At 42.1% G+C, this 22,199-nt stretch overlaps 1 protein-coding gene across 1 annotated transcript in view; it reads left to right on the top strand.

The window, feature by feature from the left end:
• Positions 1-389: 389 nt before the first annotated feature.
• LOC147173512 (uncharacterized) overlaps positions 390-22,199 on the top strand; it is a 35,198-nt gene continuing 13,388 nt past the window's right edge. Inside the window, exons 1-11 of the mRNA XM_086075732.1 lie at positions 390-563; positions 1,888-1,951; positions 5,122-5,502; positions 6,019-6,193; positions 6,283-6,410; positions 7,539-7,832; positions 11,294-12,484; positions 15,738-15,958; positions 16,061-16,807; positions 17,516-18,561; positions 18,775-21,900. Coding sequence (XP_085931858.1) covers positions 1,888-1,951; positions 5,122-5,502; positions 6,019-6,193; positions 6,283-6,410; positions 7,539-7,832; positions 11,294-12,484; positions 15,738-15,958; positions 16,061-16,807; positions 17,516-18,561; positions 18,775-21,900 — 7,373 coding nt within the window. The 5' untranslated portion in view covers positions 390-563. The remainder of the gene's footprint in view (positions 564-1,887; positions 1,952-5,121; positions 5,503-6,018; positions 6,194-6,282; positions 6,411-7,538; positions 7,833-11,293; positions 12,485-15,737; positions 15,959-16,060; positions 16,808-17,515; positions 18,562-18,774; positions 21,901-22,199) is intronic.

Below are 22,199 nucleotides of genomic sequence, written 5' to 3'. Positions count from 1 at the left end.
TATTTTAAACAGCAAGCGCACGTTTCTGTATTTTGTGCATGGATTGTTTAAAATTCCATGGAAGGAGCACGGGGAGTGACAGTAAATGCCCTCCAATTCTGGGATGACTCTTTTTCTGTAAAAGTGATGATCCTGGCTGATAAGGACTCACCTTCTTGACAAGACACGATAACCTGGAAAAGTCCAATCTGATTGGACGATGATGCCCCTCAAGAGGCGCAGAGTCAAATGACGTGTCCCCCCTCCCTCCCCAAGGTGTCCCATTCACTTTCAGCTGGGGCACTCTTCTGCCCCTCCTCCCTCCTCCCCAACGCCAAGGAAATAACAGCGTGCGTTAGGCTCAAGTCAACTTGTCGATCGCCGGCAGTTGAAGCCTTTCTGTCGCTCCGTCCACAACAACCGCCACCAAGCTCGGAGCGTGTCCACGCAGCCCTGCAGCATCACGGGAGAGAGAGAGAAGAGCTGGAGTGCGCTCTTTTGGGGACGCTTTTACGCACGCCAGTTACGCGCTAGGATTTGCTGGATTTTAAGGAGAAACTTTATGGAATCATAACAGCTTCACCGTAAGTATTTTTTTTTTTTTTTGATGCTGTTGCTATTAGTGGGGTACAACATTACGAGTTATTTTTTAATAACATGGAACGGATCAATGATTTCCTGTTCATTGTTCATGAAAGTGAACCGAACAATGTGTTTAGAGATAGTGTTTCTCATGGGTTAATTATTTTTTTATGAATTGCTCATAGGATTAGGGAACCACCCAACGATGCTGTTGTCCTCATATAACCTTCAAACATGGTCGCGCGCGTACGGTCATGCGCACCAGCTACGCGTGTTCCAAATGATATGGCTTGTTGATAAATGCTTTGTGACCAACCATGAAAGTTCTGATTTCTATGCTGCTAAGATTTGATTAGATTATTTGAAAAATAGCAGGTGTTTGGACAAAAAATGTGCCAAAGAATGGGACCAAAACCATTTATTATTATTATTATTATTATGACTGTTCTCCCTACTGGATAATGCAACTTTACAAGTTAGGCGACGTTGGTACTTTCCTATTATTTAGGTCAGTAAGTATGTGTTTGCATTCAACAAACGATATTTTAATATTTAGTATTTGTTCTGATTTAGATTGTTTTTGTTTGTTAATGTAACTAAATGTATCGGCATATCAGACATTTTGTTCTTTAATGTGCCCCATAATGTCTGAAATATGTATTGCATCTATATATTTACAGACAGAAATAATGTACTGCTCAAACTATGCACCACTTCTGCTTAAATATTGTGAATGAGGGTGTGTGTGTGTGTGTGTGCTGTTGGGCTGGGGGTGGCTGATTCAATCCTCATGTGCAGTCTGACCCCACAGGAAGCTTTGGTGTCAAACTCATTTTTGTCACTGGCCAAATAATCGTTACGGCCTCCCTCAGAGGGCCACGATGATCGTCAGAATCCATTTGAATGGACAATCACCGCATCATAGTGCTGCATTCTTTTAATTGCAAATTAATATATGATCAGAAGTCAAGGAAAAATGGGGTAACGAAATATGACATTTTTAAGTATATAAGTATGGTTGGATTTAGTGAAGAAAATGTATTAAAAGTTAACATTTCAATACAAATTTTCTGCCAAAATGAAAAGAATAAATCTATTTGAATAAACAAGCAACATGAATAAGAATAATTTTTTTTATTGGGCCAAATAAACTGATATGGCGGGCCAGATCTGGCCCCCGTGCCGTACTGAAATCGACTAAAAACTGAAATCTCTACCAAGCCAATCTCAACATGATTATTTTGAATGATATTGTTAAACCCCACAAAAACAAGAACAAAAGCTCCTGTTTCTAAATGTGCATTTATGTGTTTTTTTTGTCAACAGATGATCCTAAATATAAAGCAGATCCTGTGGTTTTATTGTCTCTGTGAAGCAGCAACTGCAAGCGGTAAGTTTCAAACAGGCTTCCTGAACACTCCCCTTTCTTCCTACTCGTCCACTGCGCTTTACTCTTGTCTTAAGTCTGTCATTCATTTTGGCAAGTTGACATTCAACCATGTTGCCAGCGATGCCTCGCAGTATTCAAGTTAGCCACCATTTTTTAAACGAGGGGTATCAAACAAACTGCCTGCGGGCCAAAACCGGCTTTCCAGGGGGTTCAAACCGGTCCACAGGATGAATTTGATAGTGGGGAGAAAAAAAATAATGCTGAAGCACCCTTGCAGTTTTGTGTTGTGTTAAGAATTATGATGAGCATACCAGGCTAGTTAATTAAATATATTGTTTTTTTAAAGGTACTTTTTTTCCTTTTGCAATCAGTAGAGTACATAAGAAAGCAAATAATCCGTTTAACCTTTTAGAAGAGCATATTTTCAAAGGAAAATTTCCCCCCAAAAAATCTTCATCTTTTCTGCTGAAAGGAAATAGAAAATGCAGGTTAACGATACCATCATTTCCCTGGTCTGGCCCACTTAACATCAAATTAGGCACTATGTGGCTCCTGAACTGCAGTACAATAACTTTGACACCCTCCGCCTTAAACCAACCTGTGAGAGCTTTCTCAAGGTGACAGTGTGTCTTAAGACCTTTGCACCTGGGGTGGACCCGTTGGCCCCCAAGGCTCTGCTTGGCCCCTGGTCTCCGTATGCCCTGGACACCTTTCAATTAGAGCGAGTTCCCAGTCTGGAAATAACAGCTGGTTTCAGCTCTCATCCTAATAAGGCCCTCTGTTAAAGTGCACACACTCATGCCTCGAAGGCAGTCCCATCGCTGTTTCCAGAGCATTCCCTACATTATTCCCCTTCAATACTCCCCCACCCCCTCTGATCCCCACTTGCAACCCCCCCCCCCCCCCAAAAAAAATCCCTTCTCACCACATGAGTCAGCGTGATTCAGCCGGTTGCCATGTTGTGTTTGGTTGTCTGTCTGATGTCTCCTTTTCCTCCCGACTCGGAAGTGGACGGCGATACAGTCAGCAGGAGCATAGTAACAGTCACACTGTCTGGTTCAAGGCTGGTGTAATTATTAACTATGTGCAGAAATGGATAGAATTAAAGAAAATACATTTTGATTATGATTATTATCATCTCCAACTTGCATTGAGCAGTTGTGATTGAAGTACAAGATCATGTCCATGCTGATAGCGACCTGCCAACTTCCCGCTCTGTATAAGTGTTTTTAAATATAAGCCTAGCAGTGAAACTCACTATATATACAGTATATGGTACATACTTTATTAAAGTGGAAGTCAACCATAAATATTTCTTGACAATAATATGTTATATGTGACCTCACTAGTCTAAACACGACATTCTGATTAATATTACATTTGTGGAATAAGAGTTATGAAGCAAAATCAAGCCATTTTTAATCCATCTCAGCAATGTTGCCAAGGGCTCAGGTAACAACCAATGACAGCTCAGATTCAGAAAACAGGTGAGCTGTGATTGGTCGCTGAGTGAGCCCTGAGCGACTGTGATGTCATCTTCAGTCCACAGCAAGTGGCAAAATGGCCGCCCCAGGCAACGACCAATCACAGCTCAGCGGTTTTCTGAAGCTGAGCTGTGATTGGTTGTCAGCTGAGACCTGAGCAACATTGATGTCATCTTCAGTTGATAGGAAGTGGCAAGATGGCCGCCTCCTGAAATGGATAAAAACGGCGGGATTTGGCTGCTTAACTAATATTCCACTAATGCAAGAATACCGTATTTATACCAGCGGGGCTGCACAGAACATATTATTGTCAAAAATAAATAACTTCCCTTTTAAACCGTATGGTAGGCCTGAATCTCACTTTATCAACGACAAGGTATTTTTTTTTTTACTCTGCACTGCAACACTGTTCACCTGCGATTCAGCAAAATTAGTTTCCAACCATTCATGAACGCTAGTTGCAGAACCCACAGCCAAGTTCGGTTGCGTCACTCAATGTGCGGCGGACTTTAAACACACTGTATAGTCCATATTAAATGGGGCGTCATTTACAAGATGAGGTGTGACTTTCCAAGGGTAATTTTCAGAGCCATGATGTTTCTGACAGCTTGGGTGGTTTTGTCACACACTGTCAGACGAGACGAGTCAGAATGCAGACGAGTTGGGCAATAGTAAACCGTCATACCCTTTAGTGGTTCTTAACTTTGTTATAGGTATTGAACCATCTAGTTTCCTATGCACATTCACCGAACACTTATTAGAAAATAAGACGGGATTATTTTCAAATTCAAGACATTGGTATAGGCCGGTTTATTGCTGAACAAATTGAACAGGGAGAGTAGCATTTTCATCAAATCTGGCCCTCTTCACCTTGAATTCAGAAAGCGTTGTGTTCTTGTATCTGCATGCAGCGTCAGGAAATGTTCCTTGTTGTGCTGGAATAGAATCACTCAACTTGGCACTGCCCAGCACTCAACTCAACTCCATATTTATAGAGTGCGTTAAAAACAACTACTGCTGTTTTCTCAAGATTGAACTCAGAGGCAGCAAATACAATAAAAAAGAAAAAAAACCCGCAGAGGTTCCAGAATTGAACCCTGCGGAACACCGTACGTTCCGTTAATTCATATTGCGCATATTCATCCGACCACGTTCTGTTTTGCTCAGCATAGTTAGTATGAAGGAATTAAAATAATTAATAAATCACACGATCTATCTACCATAAGAACAGTTAAAAGTCGACTACTGATAGGCCAAGTAATCTAGCGTGCTCACCTGCAGCCAATGATGGCCAAGCAGGGCGTGTCATCATGAATCATATGAGTCGGGTGTTTGTCTTGACCTCTGCCGAACCCCTAAGACTGACTGACTGGTACCGTTAAGAATTTGTTTCTTGAAAACAGTCTGAATGCCCTTTTAGCTTAGCGCTACAGGCCACGTTAGCATGTTGACTGTATTTTGAAATACTGTCGATTCATACAACAGTATATTGTTGTTGATTTTTTTTTCTTTCTCTCTCTTTTTTTTGCATTTTTTTTCTCCTTGTGAAGCTTAACACTGACTGTGTGCTCTGTTGTTGCCTGAAACAAAACAAAAAAGAAATACATAAATAAATAAATAAATCCCTATTTTTGTTGTATGATGATGAATACACATGAACCCTTCTTTGTTTTATTTCCCCTTCAGTCGCCAACACATTACCAATCATCAAGCCAGTCACTGGGTCCCTCTCCGGGAAGGTTAACCTTCCCTGTTTCTTCTCGACTATTCCAACGTCGTCACCCGTCAACCCGAACGCCACCGTCGTTTTCTCCAAAGACTACCTACGCATCAAATGGAGCAAAATAGAAGGAGAGGTGGAGTCAACGGTGTTAGTGGCACAAAATGGGATCATCAAGATTGACTCCAGCTACGTGAACCGGGTATCCGTGCCCAGCCACCCCGAGGATGTGGGCGACGCCTCGTTGACGATGGTCAAGCTGCTTGCTAGCGATGCCGGCACGTATCGCTGTGAGGTCGTGTACGGCATCGAAGACACTCGTGATACAGTTAACCTCAATGTTGATGGTAAGAAGATTCTTTTGTAACTCCTAAATATATGTGCAGACGTATTTTCACAATCACTCTATGAACTATGATCTTCCTTTAGCTTGCTGTTGACACATTTACTTAATCAGGCGCAATCAACTGCTAGCGCTCCGTTGCGGATGATAGCACATGCTACGTTCCATTGTGACACCTCTGAAACATGATCCTTTTTTTCATGTTTATCTATCATCGCAATCAAACAGTTTTTGAATTATTATGTTATGTTATTTGAACATAACGAGCAAGCCACAAGATATAGCGTTTTTGGCCTATGGTTATTATCGGCAATGTGTTTTCACTTAGAAATATAACTCGTGTTTTTAGGATGTGGAAAGCATGGGTGGGATTACTGTAACATGTTTTGTGCTTGTTGACAATCATCACAACCTGATTTCTAGTTCCAAGGTCGTGTCAGTGGGATTTAAATGAATCGGATCAATTCTGGACCAAGATCATCATCATATTTAGATGAAATGATAACATTTTTGCATCCAGGTGTCGTCTTTCACTACCGAGCCAACACCAGCAGGTACAAGTTTGACTACGAGAAGGCTGTCGACGCTTGCTACGCCATCGGCGCAACCATCGCCACGTACGACCAGCTGAAAGCCGCGTACGAGGATGGTTTCGATCAGTGCGATGCCGGCTGGATCGCTGACCAGACAGTGAGGTATGTTGTACTTGGAATCTTTCTATCTAGCATTTTTTCCACATCTCAGAGAGATGTCAAATGGATCTTCCATCTTTTTGTGTCAATAGATACCCGATCCTAAAACCTAGAAAGGGCTGCTATGGAGACCTTCAGAATAAACCCGGTGTGAGGTCATACGGAACCAGGGAACCCACAGAGACGTATGATGTATACTGTTATGTGGACAAACTGCACGGTAAGATAAAATCAAACTTTCTAGCAAAGCATTCATAGACAACTTACTGATAAAACCAACATTCGCATGCACTCTCTGTAGCGGTCACATAACCAATAAAAAAAAAAAAAGTGACAATGGTGTTGTGAAAATATCTGGGATTGCTTCTGATGAACTTCCCTCCATGTTTTTTCTCTCACTCATGTTCCAGACTGTAGCTGCTGACAAGCTCAGCCAATTTAGCGCTCAACAGAGCCTTTTAATGACGCTCTCAAATCATTGCCCAGTCTCCTTTCAGTTGTTCATCTCGCTGGTATTTCTATTATGCAGCTCAGATATTCCATTGCAGCGTTTCACATCAGGGTAATTTAACTGTATTTAACAAATACAAATGTAGTCATTTAGAATGACATTTGCATCATGAGTGTGAACAGATGTACATGGTGGTGTCAGCCAGAGAACAAACCCCCGACCCAACAGCCAGCTAAATATCGTTTTTATTTTAATATATTGACTGCTGGTATATGTGTTTCTTCATCAGACATGGCCAATCTGATAATAATCATATTACTTAATAGCACATTTCATTGAATAGATTTTAACCATTTGCTGAAAGTCCAAGGATGAAAATGGTGAAACAACTAAAATCCAAATGGACTAAAAATGTGTGATGTGTGTCATGCTTTAAGGATGGATGACATTCCTTGGGTGGATGTCAATGCCACTGTAAATCAAAGGAATTTAAATATTATGGGATTGCTTGAAATGTTACACCCCGGACTAAATGAAAACATGTTTTCAGCCAGTTGTCCATTTTTTTACTTTATTTTGCTAAAGACCCGGAAGTAAATGTGTAGGTTTATCACTAAATGAGCAGTATAGTTCCGTTCAAAACTGTAAACACTGATACAACATGTGCTTCCACACCGTGCCAGTTAATACCATTTCTAATTTTGGACACGTTCAAAATTTCCTTGCAACAAGAAAGTGTTTTCTTTTTAAAAACACCAAAAACAAAAATTTGGAGGGGAGGCTGGTATTAGAAAAGTTGAAATGAAATCATGGCAACAGAATCAATTATACTAATATGCAGCAGTGTTGTTTATTCTTTTGTTAACCCTTCGTTGCAATTTGTCATGGTCGTTCCAGGTGACGTGTTCTACGCTCCTGTGTCCCAGAAAATGACTTTTGAGGACGCAAAGGAAGAATGTAAGAAGAGAAATAGCGAGCTGGCAACTCCCGGCCAGCTTCACGCTGCGTGGCGACGAGGTCTCGACAGGTGCAACTACGGCTGGCTTTCAGACGGCAGTGCGCGGCATCCTGTTTCTGTACCCAAAATCCAGTGCGGCGGAGGTCTGCTGGGGGTCAGGACCCTGTACCGCTATCGGAACCAAACGGGATTCCCAGACCCGTCAACCCAGCTCGGAGCTTACTGTTTTAAAGGTGAGCCCGTCATGTTGACTGAGGGTGATGAGTGCCGTGGAACATGGCGTTACCTGTGTGGGGTGGTGCTGACAACATAATGTGTTCATATTTGGCTTCATTGAAAAGTGGGATTGAAGGCGCAGACGTTTTTGTACAACAGCCCAGACGATGATCTCATTTGCTATTCAGTCCCCACCCTTTCACCCCTCCCCCCCTATACATTTAGGTACAAAACAACACTATTTTTGGGGGGTATGTTTTGTCAGTTTCTGATACATGAGATTCAATTATGCTAGAATTATTTTTTTAATATATTTTTTTATAGCCATTTATTTTTGATGATGTAGCTGTCTTTTTTTTCCTCACCGCCCACTTCTGTCGTTGCAAAAGTTAGCCAAGGGGAGGGGTAATGGTGACAAACGGTTTACCTAAAAATCATATCTGACCTATTGTTACTTTTAATTGGATTAATGGCTAAGATTTTATTTCTGAGCGTCTGATACCTCGTTTACACGTAGCTGGGGGTTTTGCAAACAGGAGATATTTTTTTGCGTTTTGTCCTGTCATCCACATGACCCCGGGGATTTATCTGGATCCGTGTTTGCGTGTGACCTTCGTAAACGGAGTTTTACGTCATCGCTCTCCACACATACTTTAAGTTGTTAAAAAAAAAGACTACTGAAGCTTTTTATTTTTTTAAATTTATCCTTTGTTTTCCTCTATGCTCCGTTTATGATGTACTCACTCTGATGGACTGTTTACATGTATTATTTTATATATATATAAAAATAAAAATAAACGATTTGCGTGTGCTGGATCCCAGATACAAGCGGCCGAAATGAGTTTCCTCCGCAGGGTAGCCGGGCTCTCCCTTAGCGATAGGGTGAGAAGCTCGATCATCCGGGAGGGACTCAGTGTCGAGCCGCTACTCCTCCGCGTTGAGAGGAACCAGTTGAGGTGGCTCGGGCATCTGGTTCGGATGCCTCCTGGACGCCTCCCTGGGGAGGTGTTCCGGGCATGTCATACCGGCAGGAGGCCCCGGAGACGACCCAGGACACGCTGGAGAGACTACGTCTCTAGGCTGGCCTGGGAAGACCTTGGGATCCCGTCGGAGGAGCTGGCTGAAGTGGCTGGGGAGATGGAAGTCTGGGCTTGTCTGGTAAAGCTGCTGCCCCCGCAACCCGACCCCGGATAAGCGGAATTGAAGACGGAACAGAATGGACTTGTGTGCGCTGACAGTCCGTGCTTGTGTGACGTATGGTGGAAGTGACGTCAAGAGCAGTATTTGGCAAACTACTGCCACCTAGAGGCTTGGCATGCATCTAAATGAGCTTAAAAACGCACTTCTCAGTTGATGTGTTTTTTTTTGTTTTTTTTAACAAACGAGGCATAGTGTGGACAGATTTGTTTTCTACATGGGGAGGAGGGAAATATTAGTTTTTTTAAATACCTGGCTACAAGGCCTGAATGTTTCCTTTTATGTACTCTTTTGGGCTTATCCTACAACATCCCATTGATTGATCTGAAACACATTCATGCATTCATGTACTATTCAAACACTGTTCAAGTATCTCTTGGCGTAGCTTTCATGTCAGATGAGAGTTAAATTTGTTTCAGTTGTGACATGTCTCATGTGATCTCAGGGCTTGTCCCATTGAAAAGATTCAAGTATGCGTACAAATAAGGTCATTGTTGTGCCACGGGAAGAGAAGTGACTATGGCAATACATCTCAACAGGAGTGACACTTTGTGGTTCACTGGAAGTTAGCAGACTGGGACAATTCTCAACTAATCAGCATCCCCAAGGCAAAGCAAACAACTGATGATAGGTTCCTTTTAAAGAAGCAGCAGAATGCCTCACCTGTCAGCCCTTTTAGGCTCACTATCTTACTCCCTTTTCGCCTTTCTCCCTTCATTTCCGCTGTCAGACTTTTTCGCCCTGTCATTCTCACTCGCACTTATCAGAGCAGACATTTGGATAATGGACAAAGCTACCGCTGGACTTCTAAATTCAGTCATCCTCGCTGACCCTTGACCTGGCCTTTCCATCTTTACAAATGAGAGCTTGGGCAGATAAGCCGTCCCCTGCCTGGCCATTTAGTGCCCTGAAGGAAGGCTGACTCTCGCGGTGATAAGTCCCCGCGGAGTTCAGAGGGCACACAAACAGCCCGCCCTCTCCTCCCCGCTGTGTCTTCCATGTCGCCTCTCTCAGCCATTTGTATTTACGCCCCCATCTGAGTGCTTTTCAAGTACCCTTGTTTGGTGGGACCCACTGCATCATTTCCTGCCTTCCCGCTCGCAGCCATATGTCACAAGACAAATTATTATGTAAACAAAAAAAAGTATCGAGACCAAAGCGGGTTCAGGTTTAAGCTGTCAAATTCCCCTCTCACAAACTTTAATCGCACTGAAACTGATTCAAACATTATAAACGTATTTCAACTAAAATATTTTTAATGGCAAATATGAGCTGTAGCTCAGCTCAGCTCACTTATATGGTTGGGATTCGCCGGCCTGAATCAAGGCAGCGGATAAGGAAAAAGGGTGTAGTTGCAATTTGATTGGTTCTGGATTGTCTTGTACTAAACAGGCGTCAGTAATAGCAACAGTTGAAATGTTTCTGTGAGATAATGCTCTCCCTTTGAAAGCTGCCTCTGTTTTCCTGTTTTGGAAAAAACGTGTCTTGTACTTGACATCAGAGATAGTTTGAGGATGGAGTTACCGTATGTGTATGTTAAGACCTGTGTTTACACAAGGTATGTACGTTGTCACAGAGGAAAGCTCTCTAAAGGCCACAGTATACAACAGTTTTCTGACAATTTTGCATGTGTGGAAGAACACAGGTCACCGTTTTTTGTCAACATATATTTGTGTTTAATCGTACTTTAACGTATCGACAAACTTCAATTCTGATAAAAGAAGTTTACTCAAAAGCTCACTGGTTGATTTTATTTGAATGATTGCCTAATATCATACATCTTTTGTTGAACAACTTCTCTGGTACTAATACATACGCAGTATCATATAAAAGCCAACTGGTCATCTGCAACTATCCATTTTGAGTTGTGTTTGTATTTGACAACCGTGAAGAAAAGCTGAAAGGTTCAAGCGCTAATAAATTGCGTAAAGAGTTTACACAGTAAAGGCCCTGGCGTGGTCTAAATGTTTATATTCTCTTCTTCTAAGAATGACATTTGTTGTTTTAGGGACTTGAGGAAATGTTTAGAGGATTATTCAAACTGGGTCCATTGCTTACCTGCAGCAATACTATTTTTTTTTCTCCAAATAATCACAAAAAAATAATGATGTATTGTAAATTACCCATCAGTCCATCAGTTTGATGACACCCTTAGGTTAAATATTCTTAACAGCGGAAATCTTTTTGTTATTCCCATAAATTGACTCTGCATTGAATACTTACTCTCTGTAATTTCGCTAAAAGATTAATTGTCTAATATTATAACGTTTGTATTTTACAGGAAAGAAACTGATGATCAACCAAACTTCTTTTGTGGACGTATCTGTGATCAACGAAACTAGCACCTCCTTCACTTCCTCCATTCCTTTACTTGAGAGTAGTGCGGTTACTCAAACCCAAACTTCTGAAACTGGATCAGAGGCTGAAGTGGACCCAGATCTTACAGATCCTCCATCTATGTTTTCTACAAGTATGGTTCCACCACGGCCCACTCCAGCAGGCAAAGAAGATAAGTTATTTACCACAGTGCTACCGAGCAATACGGAAGACCATGAAGACATTGATGATCTAAAACCAGTAGACCCTGACTTTGATGTCGATGACTTTGTACATGAGAATGTAACATTGGTTGAAACCGTTCCCCTTCGTGGGGATACGTTACCAGAACTCCACATCACAACAGGAAGTACTGACACGACAGAATCAGGGTCCGAAGCAATGGAAGAGCCAGATGATCATTCAGTGATTGAAATCAGCACCATTGAAACCGATGTGGTACTACAAGATGCCTCTCCTAGCACAGAGCCCATGTTTGCCGAAGGGGAAACAGAGGAAACTATTTTGACTTCTAACCTCACTGACACAGCAACAGAAGTTGAAAGTGAAAATGTTTTCAGTTTGTTAAAAACAACACCACCAACGGACTCAACACCACCATTCCCATTCTATGATGGCAACACGGATGTAGAGACAGATTTACTGGTAGAGGCACTGCCACCCACTGTCACAGGACCGTCACAGGACCTCTTGCTCAGCACAGATGGGACGGACATTCCGACCACCACTGTCATTCCGACCAGTACTACATTTATGTGTAACACCAAGCCTGCTGGCACTGAGATGGACATCAGCACCACCACCCTCTCACCACTGGAAACAACCATACCGAACAAAGTCCCAACACAGCATGCCGCAACTCCAGAAGAAAGTCTGTTGGCAACCGGGACAGGCGCGCCCATTCTCATCGAAGGTGTGACATCACATGATGCGTCCACGAGCGTCTTTGACGAGTCCACCGATCAGGTGTCAGAGCAAAGTGGTGACACCGTCACGCCGGTTGACACCACAACAAGTATTGATGCAGAGTTCTTCGCGACCGCTACAGTGATTTCAACTGCAGACAGCAGCAGCAACTCACCAGAAGCAACGGTCACAACGGAATCCGCTGTCATGCAGAAGCAGAACTCATCAGGTAAGACTCACCAACACGACCTTTAGCGTAGGACTTATTAATTGCCACCTCTTAACGCTGAATCAATTATTTCAGAATCTCTGCTTTAAACTTTCACTTTGTCTTGGACTTAGATCTTGTTGTTGCCGTTTTCTATGTTAAATTGTTGTTGCTTCGCAGAAGGCAAACCTTAAGCGAACTTGTTTGTAGCTGTCTCTCAAATCAATGAACAGGCAAGATATTTTCTGATGGGTACTTTGCTTTTTTTTTTTGTGGAGTGGTACAATTAGACACCATGTGCATCAAACACCATGCCAACTCGTTCTGCTTGCCAAGTTAAGATTCAAGACTTAGGTTGTGTTTCCTCTTTTTGGAGCTTTGCTTTGGATTGTCTTGAGAGTCAGGACTTAAGTGTGTCTGTTGTGTCATAGAACTTTCCGAAACCTCAGAGAGAGCCCACCTTGAAAAAGAGAGCCCACCTTGAAAAAAGCATACTGTCATTTCTGGACTACTGAGTGCACAAGGATTAGTCTCATATTAGGAGCTGTCACCATTCACTAATGGGAGACTAACCCCTCTCAAGGAAATGGGAAACATTTTAATATTTAAAAAATTGGCGGCATGAAGCTCATTAGCACATAAAAATGAAAAGGTAAAGGCTTATCAGCTCAGTGGTTTAGTGGTAGAGTGTCCACCCTGAGACTGGGAGGTAGTGGGGTCATACCATTTGCCTCCCTGCTAGACAGTCAGCATTAAGGGTTGGAATTGGGGGGTTAGATCACCAAATGTTTCCAGAGCGTATAGTAGCACACATTGCAGTGTCATGTCATTGCGTTTGTTATCCTATGATAAATAAAATAGTCGTTAGCACACAGACACAGTGCTTTTCTGCACATTGTTGGATGTAATAATCTGGAGATGAAGCTTTACTTTGGTTAACTTTTTCGAGTGTCGTCACTCGTCAACCTCAATTGATTTGGGTCGTTGCTGATAACGCAGCTATCGTCTCGGTCATGTGTAATAACGAATTGATTATTCAACGGGGGGCTTTATTCGCATTTCAGCAGCAAGCAATTTGTTGTAGCACTTCAGTTGCAGAATGAAAAGTTCGATCGGTGTAAACTAGCGTGTAGCTGCTACACACACACATTGGCCTTGTGTTGTCTTCCGCATCCTCTCCTCTCGCTGGCGCACACTCCATACGGAGATCATGATACTACTTTCCGCTAACACTTTATGCCATTGCCATTATTCCTTGCCACTGATTTGAATAGCATCGACCGGGTTAGCCTCAAGGCGCTAGCCATCGGCTACTGCTCATGAATTAACAGTGAGAGGCGGAACACCCACGGCGGCGTTTAATTCATACATACTCTTGCTTGCAGCAGTTTTTTTTGCTTGCGTTACCACATCCTATTTCGGCCATATATTTTCGGCTCCAATTTAATGCCGAAAATGCATATATTTTTTCACATTTTCGGACGAATATTTTCGGTGACCGAAAATTCGGTGCATCACTAATATAGATGTTCTTCTGCATTTAAAATAACTCGCAAGTCCAAAGCGCATTTGATCATAAGATCAGTTGCAAACAGCAGGTGCATCCCTTCTCCCCACTGTAATTTATGATCCACCACAGCTACTAACATTTCCACTGTGACTTCAACAATGACACAATGGATTTCTGAGTTAGAGAAGTCAGTCGTGCATGATTTATTGCATGTTTGGCTGCCTCGGAAACTGTATTCTAGGTTCTTTCCTCTTGGTATGTTTAATGGAACACGAGCAGTCAGTTTCCAGTTGCTGTATGTACAGTATGTCTGTGTGTACAGAGAGAGTCTGCCTGTATCGACTGCATGATTGCGCTTGCTCACAAGTAAGCACATATGCTCTTCTTTAGCTCACGTTGGACCTGCGATCAAGTGGTGATGTCACCTCTAGCACAAAGTCTCTGTTCGCTGCCAGGACAGCTGGAATCCACGTGACCAAAGTGGGCGATTACAGCTACTTTTACTTCTACATCATGTCATGTGGCTCAGATGACACACACTTTTTGCTCTCCCAGAATTTTTGTGGGAAACTTTTTGGAAAATTGGCATAGTAGGAGGCCTGTCTTGTCTGGTTGCATAGTAACAGTAACAGAGCAAAATAAGCTACTGATGTACATGGGATTCTTTGATGTGTGATGTGTTTGTGAATAATTGGATAGATGGCTAGACAAATACAAAATATGCTCAGATTTGAAGTGTCTTGTTCAGAACAACAATACACAAGGTATTAGTTCCATTTCAACAACTCAAGTGTTAGGCCTGTCACAAACCTGGACAGGCAAAAGCATATATTTTTTTACATTCAGAAATTACAATAATGTGTTTTCCAAAGACCAAAATGAAATAGTCTCAATGTCTTAAGGCAATCCTTTAGGTAAAAATAAGAATGCAAATGCAAATGTTGAGATAAAAGGTAGACAGTCTAGTGGGAAAAAATGCTCTGTCAAGCAGTCTTTGTGGTGACAAATTTCTGTCTGGAACTTTGGTAAATGACCCATAAAAGTCCCATACTAAGACCAAGGAGAGAGTGAGGGAGATTGTGTGTGTGCGTGCGTGCGTGCGTGCGTGTATGTGCTTGAGTGTGGCTTGGCCAGTTGGGTCCCTTACATTTGTTCCCAGGCTGGTCTGAACTTTAAACAGGTGGTGCAGGTTGCAACCAATAATCTTTTTCAGTCACCATTTACAATCATTTGTGGGAAACCACAAGAGGGAGGGTGAGGCAACTATGTTTGTGTTCAGATTTGTTGATAATAATCACCTGTTTTTTTAAATTCATATTTATTGAAAAATATCACATATTGTAAAAATGCAGTTTTCACTGCCATGCACGAAACCCAGAAGATAGCAGTGTATATGACATGACAAAATGTCAGCCCCTTGAGGATGAAAATGGGCAAATTAATTAATTAAATTTTTATTCCACCAATGCAATATGAATTACAAAGGGCACGTAGAACGTACAGTATTATTGGAATGAAATGTTTTGACTGGAGTTCCCCAATAAAGCCTTACATTAATTTTCCTAGGTTATCAGCATTTGGTTTAAAACAATTAACTTCCGTTATACAGTATATTATTAACACACTTTTTGAGTTTGAATATTTTAAGAATATTATGTATGTAATATTGTGAATATTGAATTCTGGAACTGTTTTTGCTTTATTTATGTAAAATAATTCCTAACACTTTTCCTTTCATGAGCTTTATCCTTTCTCTTTTTGCAGTTAACCAGATCCTTCAGTCACAGAACTCACAGTCTCCTGTCTCGCCTGACCATCCCACCACCTCAATGGTAGATGGTGAGCGTATCCTGCAGAGTGGACACCCACACTTGTCCCCTGCCACACTAACTACCACCCCAATTGTTAGTTTTATTAATGGAAAATATGAGATAACGCTTGATCCACTCAGTCCAGAGGACAAAGAAGCCAAAGGTACCCAGATTGTGACAAATGTGAAACATTTAGGAGGAAATGAAGAAACAACTACAGTGTTTGATTATGGATGGCCCAACCTCCCTGCAGATGGGTTCACTGAATTGGCACAGGGGCTTCTCTCAAGCACAGATAAACTGAACCCAAACCACCCTAACTCTGATATCCCAACAGTTGAAACAAAAAACCCTCGTGCTTTTCCTGAAAATGAAGAGGGCTCCACACAGAAAGACACAACTTCTGCTCCAACTGCAACTCTGGGTGGCACCACATCATTTAAAACCACACAAAAAGCCAGCTCCGAAACCACAGATGGGATGTTAGTTACAGCTACTTCTGCTCATTTCTTTCCGGGTGTATCACCATCTGAGGCACATAGGACCAAAATAGCAGAAGACAGCCAAATAACTTTATCAGATAAGATGACCTCCACTGTCATCACCTCATCGGCACAAAAAGGGGGAGACACGTCAATGGCCGCTCCCACAACTATGAAGAGTGACTCACAAGTGACTCAGACAGACAAGGCAGAGGATCCATTCCTTTTTACTTTGGCAACAGATCTCTACACAGACAGAAACATAGCTGAGGCAACAGTAGAAATAAAAAGCACTTCTGCCCCACCAGCTGCTGAAGATTCCGCTCAAGCTTCTCCACAGACTGTGTACATTCCCTTGTCTAACGATGCGGATAGGAAAACAAGTTCAACAAGCAGCATTACAGAAGGAGCGTTAAAACCATCCATATTACAAGTGACATCAACAATTTCTTCTGACATCAATCCAATATCAATGCCATCCTCTACATTTAGTACCACCCCAAGTACAGTTTCTAATCAGAGCACAGAGACTTCAATGGCAGTCACAGACAGAGTTAAAATCTATGAGGCTAAAACACCCACAGCAGAGTCTTTTGTATCTGGCATTACAATGATGGTCACAGAAACACCACCCAGCATGGCTTCCAGTGTATTCTCTGCTGTTTCAGAAACTTCAGATGCAGTTACTTTATCCTTACTTGAAGAGGAAACTGCAACGGATCAGACAGAAAAACAACCAATTCTGACTCCTGTTTCTGATAACACAGAGGGGAGTTCCCTTCTTGATGAGGGCTCAGGAAATGAAACACCTGAAATGTTCCTCACAACATCTTCAGCTTCATCTTCCCAAGACAGCACTGAGATTCCAAAACCAACATTATTGTTAAGAACAGAAAATTATTTAAAAGAGCATACAAATGTACCAACAAGTTCACGTACATATAATGCTACAGAAGGCTCTGTGACAATACAAACAAGCAGTGAGCCTGTTAAGGTTGAGTCGGTTCCTTCATTGAGTGAATCAACCATTACAACTAGAGCAGGTTCATTCTTCAATACCCAAGACCCAGAAAGGTCAGCTGATAACGTCGGTGAGTTTGCTGAAGAGTCAACGATAACAACTACTATCTCTTCAAAGTTTAGTACAGAAACACCAGCAATGACAGCCTCACATGCAAGTGGAACAAGTGTAATTTCGAGGACGTCTGTCACTGCTGCATCATCCATTTATCGTAATGAAAAACAAAAGCCAACAGCTAAGACTGAGGAACTTCAAGATGGTTCAGGTGACCAAGGCCTAGACATGATCATTCTGACATCTTCTGTGTCTGCTGCATCAGCTCTTTACAGTACAGAAGTATCTACTGTCAAATCTCCAGTTCTATCATCAACTGCCCAAGAGGTTAAGGTTGAAGATGCAAGCACTGCATCCAGTCTATCTGTCCTGGGGTCAAGCTTGACACCTGAAACAGAATCATCATCTGGAGACTCAGTCATTTCACCAACCACTCCCACCTCGATAATTAGCACTAACACCCAAGTAGTGAAAGAATCTCACAACCCATCTACTGAGCCCTATGCACATTTACATCAGACTGAGGACTCATTCCAACCACTAGAAACAACTTCTCAGACAACAGAAAAATCATCAGTGAAAGAAGAACCTTTAGTTTCTCTGCTCTCAAATGTAATGAACACAAGCTCTTTGTCTTCAAGTTCTTCTTCTGTGATATCGTATACAGCTGCAGATATTGAAGAGGAAGGTATGACCAGTGAGAATATTCCTTCCTTCAACAAATCAACTCTCCACCCTGAAACGGCATCATATTCCACTTCAAGAAACACAAAGGATTCTGGAGACATAGCAGATGCTTCTTTTGGAGACTCAAAAATTGCATCCACTGTTTCATCCATGTTTAGTACAGAGACGCCAGCAATGATAGCATCAACTACCAGGTCTCTTGAAATTCAAACATTGTCACATATGGCTAAGACTGTTAATGTGACATCGACAACAGATGGAACTTCTCTTATAAGCCTAGCAGATCAAGATGGTCCAGATATTAAAGATGAAAATGTGAGCACTAATTCCATTACATCTGTCATTGGCTCAAGTAAGACACCTGAACCAGAATCATTACCAGTCAGCAGCACTTTTCCAGAAGGTTCTGGAGATGAGCTCATTGGACAGTCTTTCATTTCAGCAACCATGTCCTCTTCATTGTTTAGCACTGATACTCCAGCAGTGACAACATCACATGGAACAAGCCAGACTGATGACGTATCACTTGCACCTGTAGAAAATGTATCTTTTCCAGAAAAAGAGGAAGGGAGTTCAGGTGAACAAAAGACTGAGGTGGCATCTCCAAACACATTCTTGCTTGGCACAGAAAAAACAACAAAAACACCTCTTGAGGATAAAGAAACTTTTGCCACAGGATCACCTTTTACCACCGACTCTGTGATGTCACATGAAACAACAGACAGCCATGACCTGAAAACAGAACTAGATGTGACACATCCAATGTCAACCATGAGTAAACCAACAATGAGGAGTGAAGTGGCATCAGTCTATACCACCACATACTCAGAGAGTTCTGGAGATGGCATTGATGTCTATGGTGGAGTGTCAAAAATCACATCTGTTTCTCCAGTGTCTAGCACTGATGCTCCTGCAGTGACAATGTCACATGGAACAAGCCAGAATGACAATGCATCCCTTGCACCTGAGAACAATTCAGTTTTCCCAAAAACAGACAAAGACAACTCTGGTGAAAAACTGACTGAGCAGTCCCAAAAACTGAAAGGATCTCCTACCATTTCATCATTGTTAAGCACAAGAAAAACAGCAGAACTGCATCTTGAGGATAAAGAACCATTTTCCACAGGTTCACCTTTCAGCACCACTGACTCCCAAAAGGCCATTTCACATGAAACAACAGAAAGCCACAAACCAGACATTGCATCAACTACAGGAAAACCATCAGTTTCCCTGGTCTCTGATGTGACAAATCCAATACCAACCATCAGTGGCCCAACGATGACAAGTGTAGTGGCATCAATCTATATTACTACACATACAGAGAGTTATGAAGATGGTGCTGATGTGTTTAATGGTGAGTCAAAAATCATACCAACTGCTGTTTCCTCAATGTTTAGTACAAAAACACTAACAACATCATCGCATGAAGATGTGATGCAAGACACTTCAAAGAATCCTTCAACTACTGCTTCACCCCTCTATAGTACTGAAAAAACAACTCAAGTAGATCCTGAAAGGCAAACATCATTAGGTTCAGCTATGATTGAGGAAGCTTTGGCTCTGACCCCAGTAGATCAAGATGGATCAGGTGAACAGACTCAAGAAATGCTCGCATCTTCTCCCAACACTGAATCTACTACACTTTACATCACTGAGGCATCAACTGCAGAATCTCTCGTGAGATTATCGACACTTCCAGATGGTCAGGTTAAAGTTTTTAGCACTAAACTACTTCCATCGGCCAATGAACCTAGCATCACACCTGACAGAGAAAGTTTTACAGGTATTGATGATGGAATTATGGGCAGTGTGCTGGTTGAGTCTTTACCTTCTTTATATGGAACAACCATGATGCCTGGAATGTCAACAGACATTGAAAGTTCTGGAGACAACATGAATGAGTTTACTGGAGTGCCAAAAATCAAAACAACAGCGGTCTCTTCAATGTTTAGTACAAAGACACCAGCTGTGACAGCCTCACATGAAGATGTTACACATATTAATTCAAAAATCTCAGGTACTGCTGCATCATCCCTGCATAGTACTACGAAAACAACTCCACTGTCTTATCTTATTACAACATCTGTACCGATCACAGTAGACCAAGATGGTTCAGGTGATCAAACCCAGGACATTTTCATTCAAAGATCTTCTTCCATCACTACCGCTACTCTTCCCACCACTGAGGCACTAACAGAACATCCTACTAGTTCATTTACAGTCACAAATATTGAGAATGACAATGTGAGCGATGAGTTCATTTCATCAGTTATTAGGTCAAGCATAACACCTGAAACAGAATCATTACCATTAGTCAGTACCACTTTAAATGACAGTCCTGGAGGCACTATTGGTCTTACTAGAGAGTCATTCATTTCAGCAACTACTTTCTCCTCAACGTATGGACCTGACACCCCAGCAATATCACACGGAGCTCATTCTAAGCCACCAGCACACACAAGTCAGACCGAGGATTCATCAGCTACCATAAAAGCCAGTTCTATTATGAAGCTCTCAAATGAAGACACTACTGAGATGCTCAGTAAAGTCACTGCAGCTCCAGATGGTTCTGGGGAGAGCATTGAGGACTTTACCGGAACTTCGGTTTCAATGCTTCGTACTGATACACCAGCAGTAACAGTATCACATAAAAATGGCACTAATACTTTCTCAAAGACCTCCAATGATCTGTCATCCCGCTACAGCACTGAAGTACCAACAGCAGAACCCCTTATGTCATCTACGCCCATGCTTGGATCAAGTATGACACCTGAAACAAAATTATCATTCAGTACCACTGATGGCTCAGGAGCTCTTGTTGATCTGACTGGAGATTCATTCATTTCAGCAACAACTTCATCCTCTTCATTGTTTAGCACTGACACCCCATCATTTACAGTATCACATGAAACACCTTCTGAATCCCACGCACATGTAAGAAAAACTGAAGACTCATCAGAGACTATTCCGACATTGCCAGACATTGAGGAAGAGAGCTCAGGTGAACAAATTACTAACATGACCCAAAAAGCTCCTTCACCTCCTACAGCTTTCTTAATGTTTCACACAAAGAGACCAACACAATTGCCACTTCAGGAAAAAGAGACTTATACTAAGGGCAATTCTTTGTACAGTACCCATCCCCTACAGCCAGTGTCAAGTAAAACAACAGAAAGTTATGAAACAAAGTTATCATTAGTTACCACAGCAGACTCTGAGAGTTCTGGAGACAGTGGTGATGAGTTAACTAGAGAACCAAAAATAACACCACCTACATTTCCTTCCATGTTGGTTACAGGGACATCTGCAATGAGCACATCACATGGTGACATTTCAAAGACATCTGTTACTGCTGCATCGTCCTTCTTCAGTACTGAGAAACCAACTCCAACTGTATCGTCGACTCTTTCAGACAACGAGGACATAGGAGATGAAGGAATTAGCAGTGACGCTATGATGGTCGAGTCTGTTCCTTCCCATATTGGCTCAACCATCAAACTTGGAATCCTACCATATGCCACTACCAGAGATTTTGAGAGTTCTGGAGACAGTAGAGATGGATTTATGAAGGAGACAACAACAACAACAACTGTTTCGTCAATGTTCAGTACAGAGACACCAGCAGTGACAGCATCACAAGAAGCTCAAAACAGTCAAGTCTCTAAAGCATCAGTAACACTGTCATCCCTTCACAGTACTGATAAACCTACTTCAGTGACTCCAGAAATACAGAAGTATGTGACTACAGCTAAGACTGACGGAGTGCTGTTCACAGTTGGGACAAAACCATCCCTCGATCACCTCGAAGGGTCGGGTCATCAAACCCAATACATACTTGCAAAGACACCATCTTCTGTCTCAAACACTGAGATGCCTGAAGGAGTACAAGGTGACCAAACAACCAAGCTCATGCCTTCATACTCAAAACCACAGCCGTCTTCTCCTAGTACTTCTGTGACAAGCTCTACTACCGAATCTTTGCTAATTGTCTCTGTTTCATCATCCGCTCTTGCAGACATTGAGGATGACGTTAGTAGCCAGACAGACATTGTGGAATCCATTCCTTCCCGCAGTGGAACGACCATGAAATTTGAAACCATTCAGGATATGGATACCTCTGGTGACCACACTTCAGATTATTCAAAATACCAGTCAAGCGAAACATCCACAG

Source organism: Leptonotus elevatus, chromosome 5 (genome assembly GCF_054856555.1).
Source record: "Leptonotus elevatus isolate MCC_2025b chromosome 5, RoL_Lele_1.0, whole genome shotgun sequence".
Lineage (NCBI taxonomy): Eukaryota > Metazoa > Chordata > Actinopteri > Syngnathiformes > Syngnathidae > Leptonotus > Leptonotus elevatus.
Note: the sequence above shows the minus strand (reverse complement) of the source record. Positions and strands in the feature narration are given on the sequence as shown.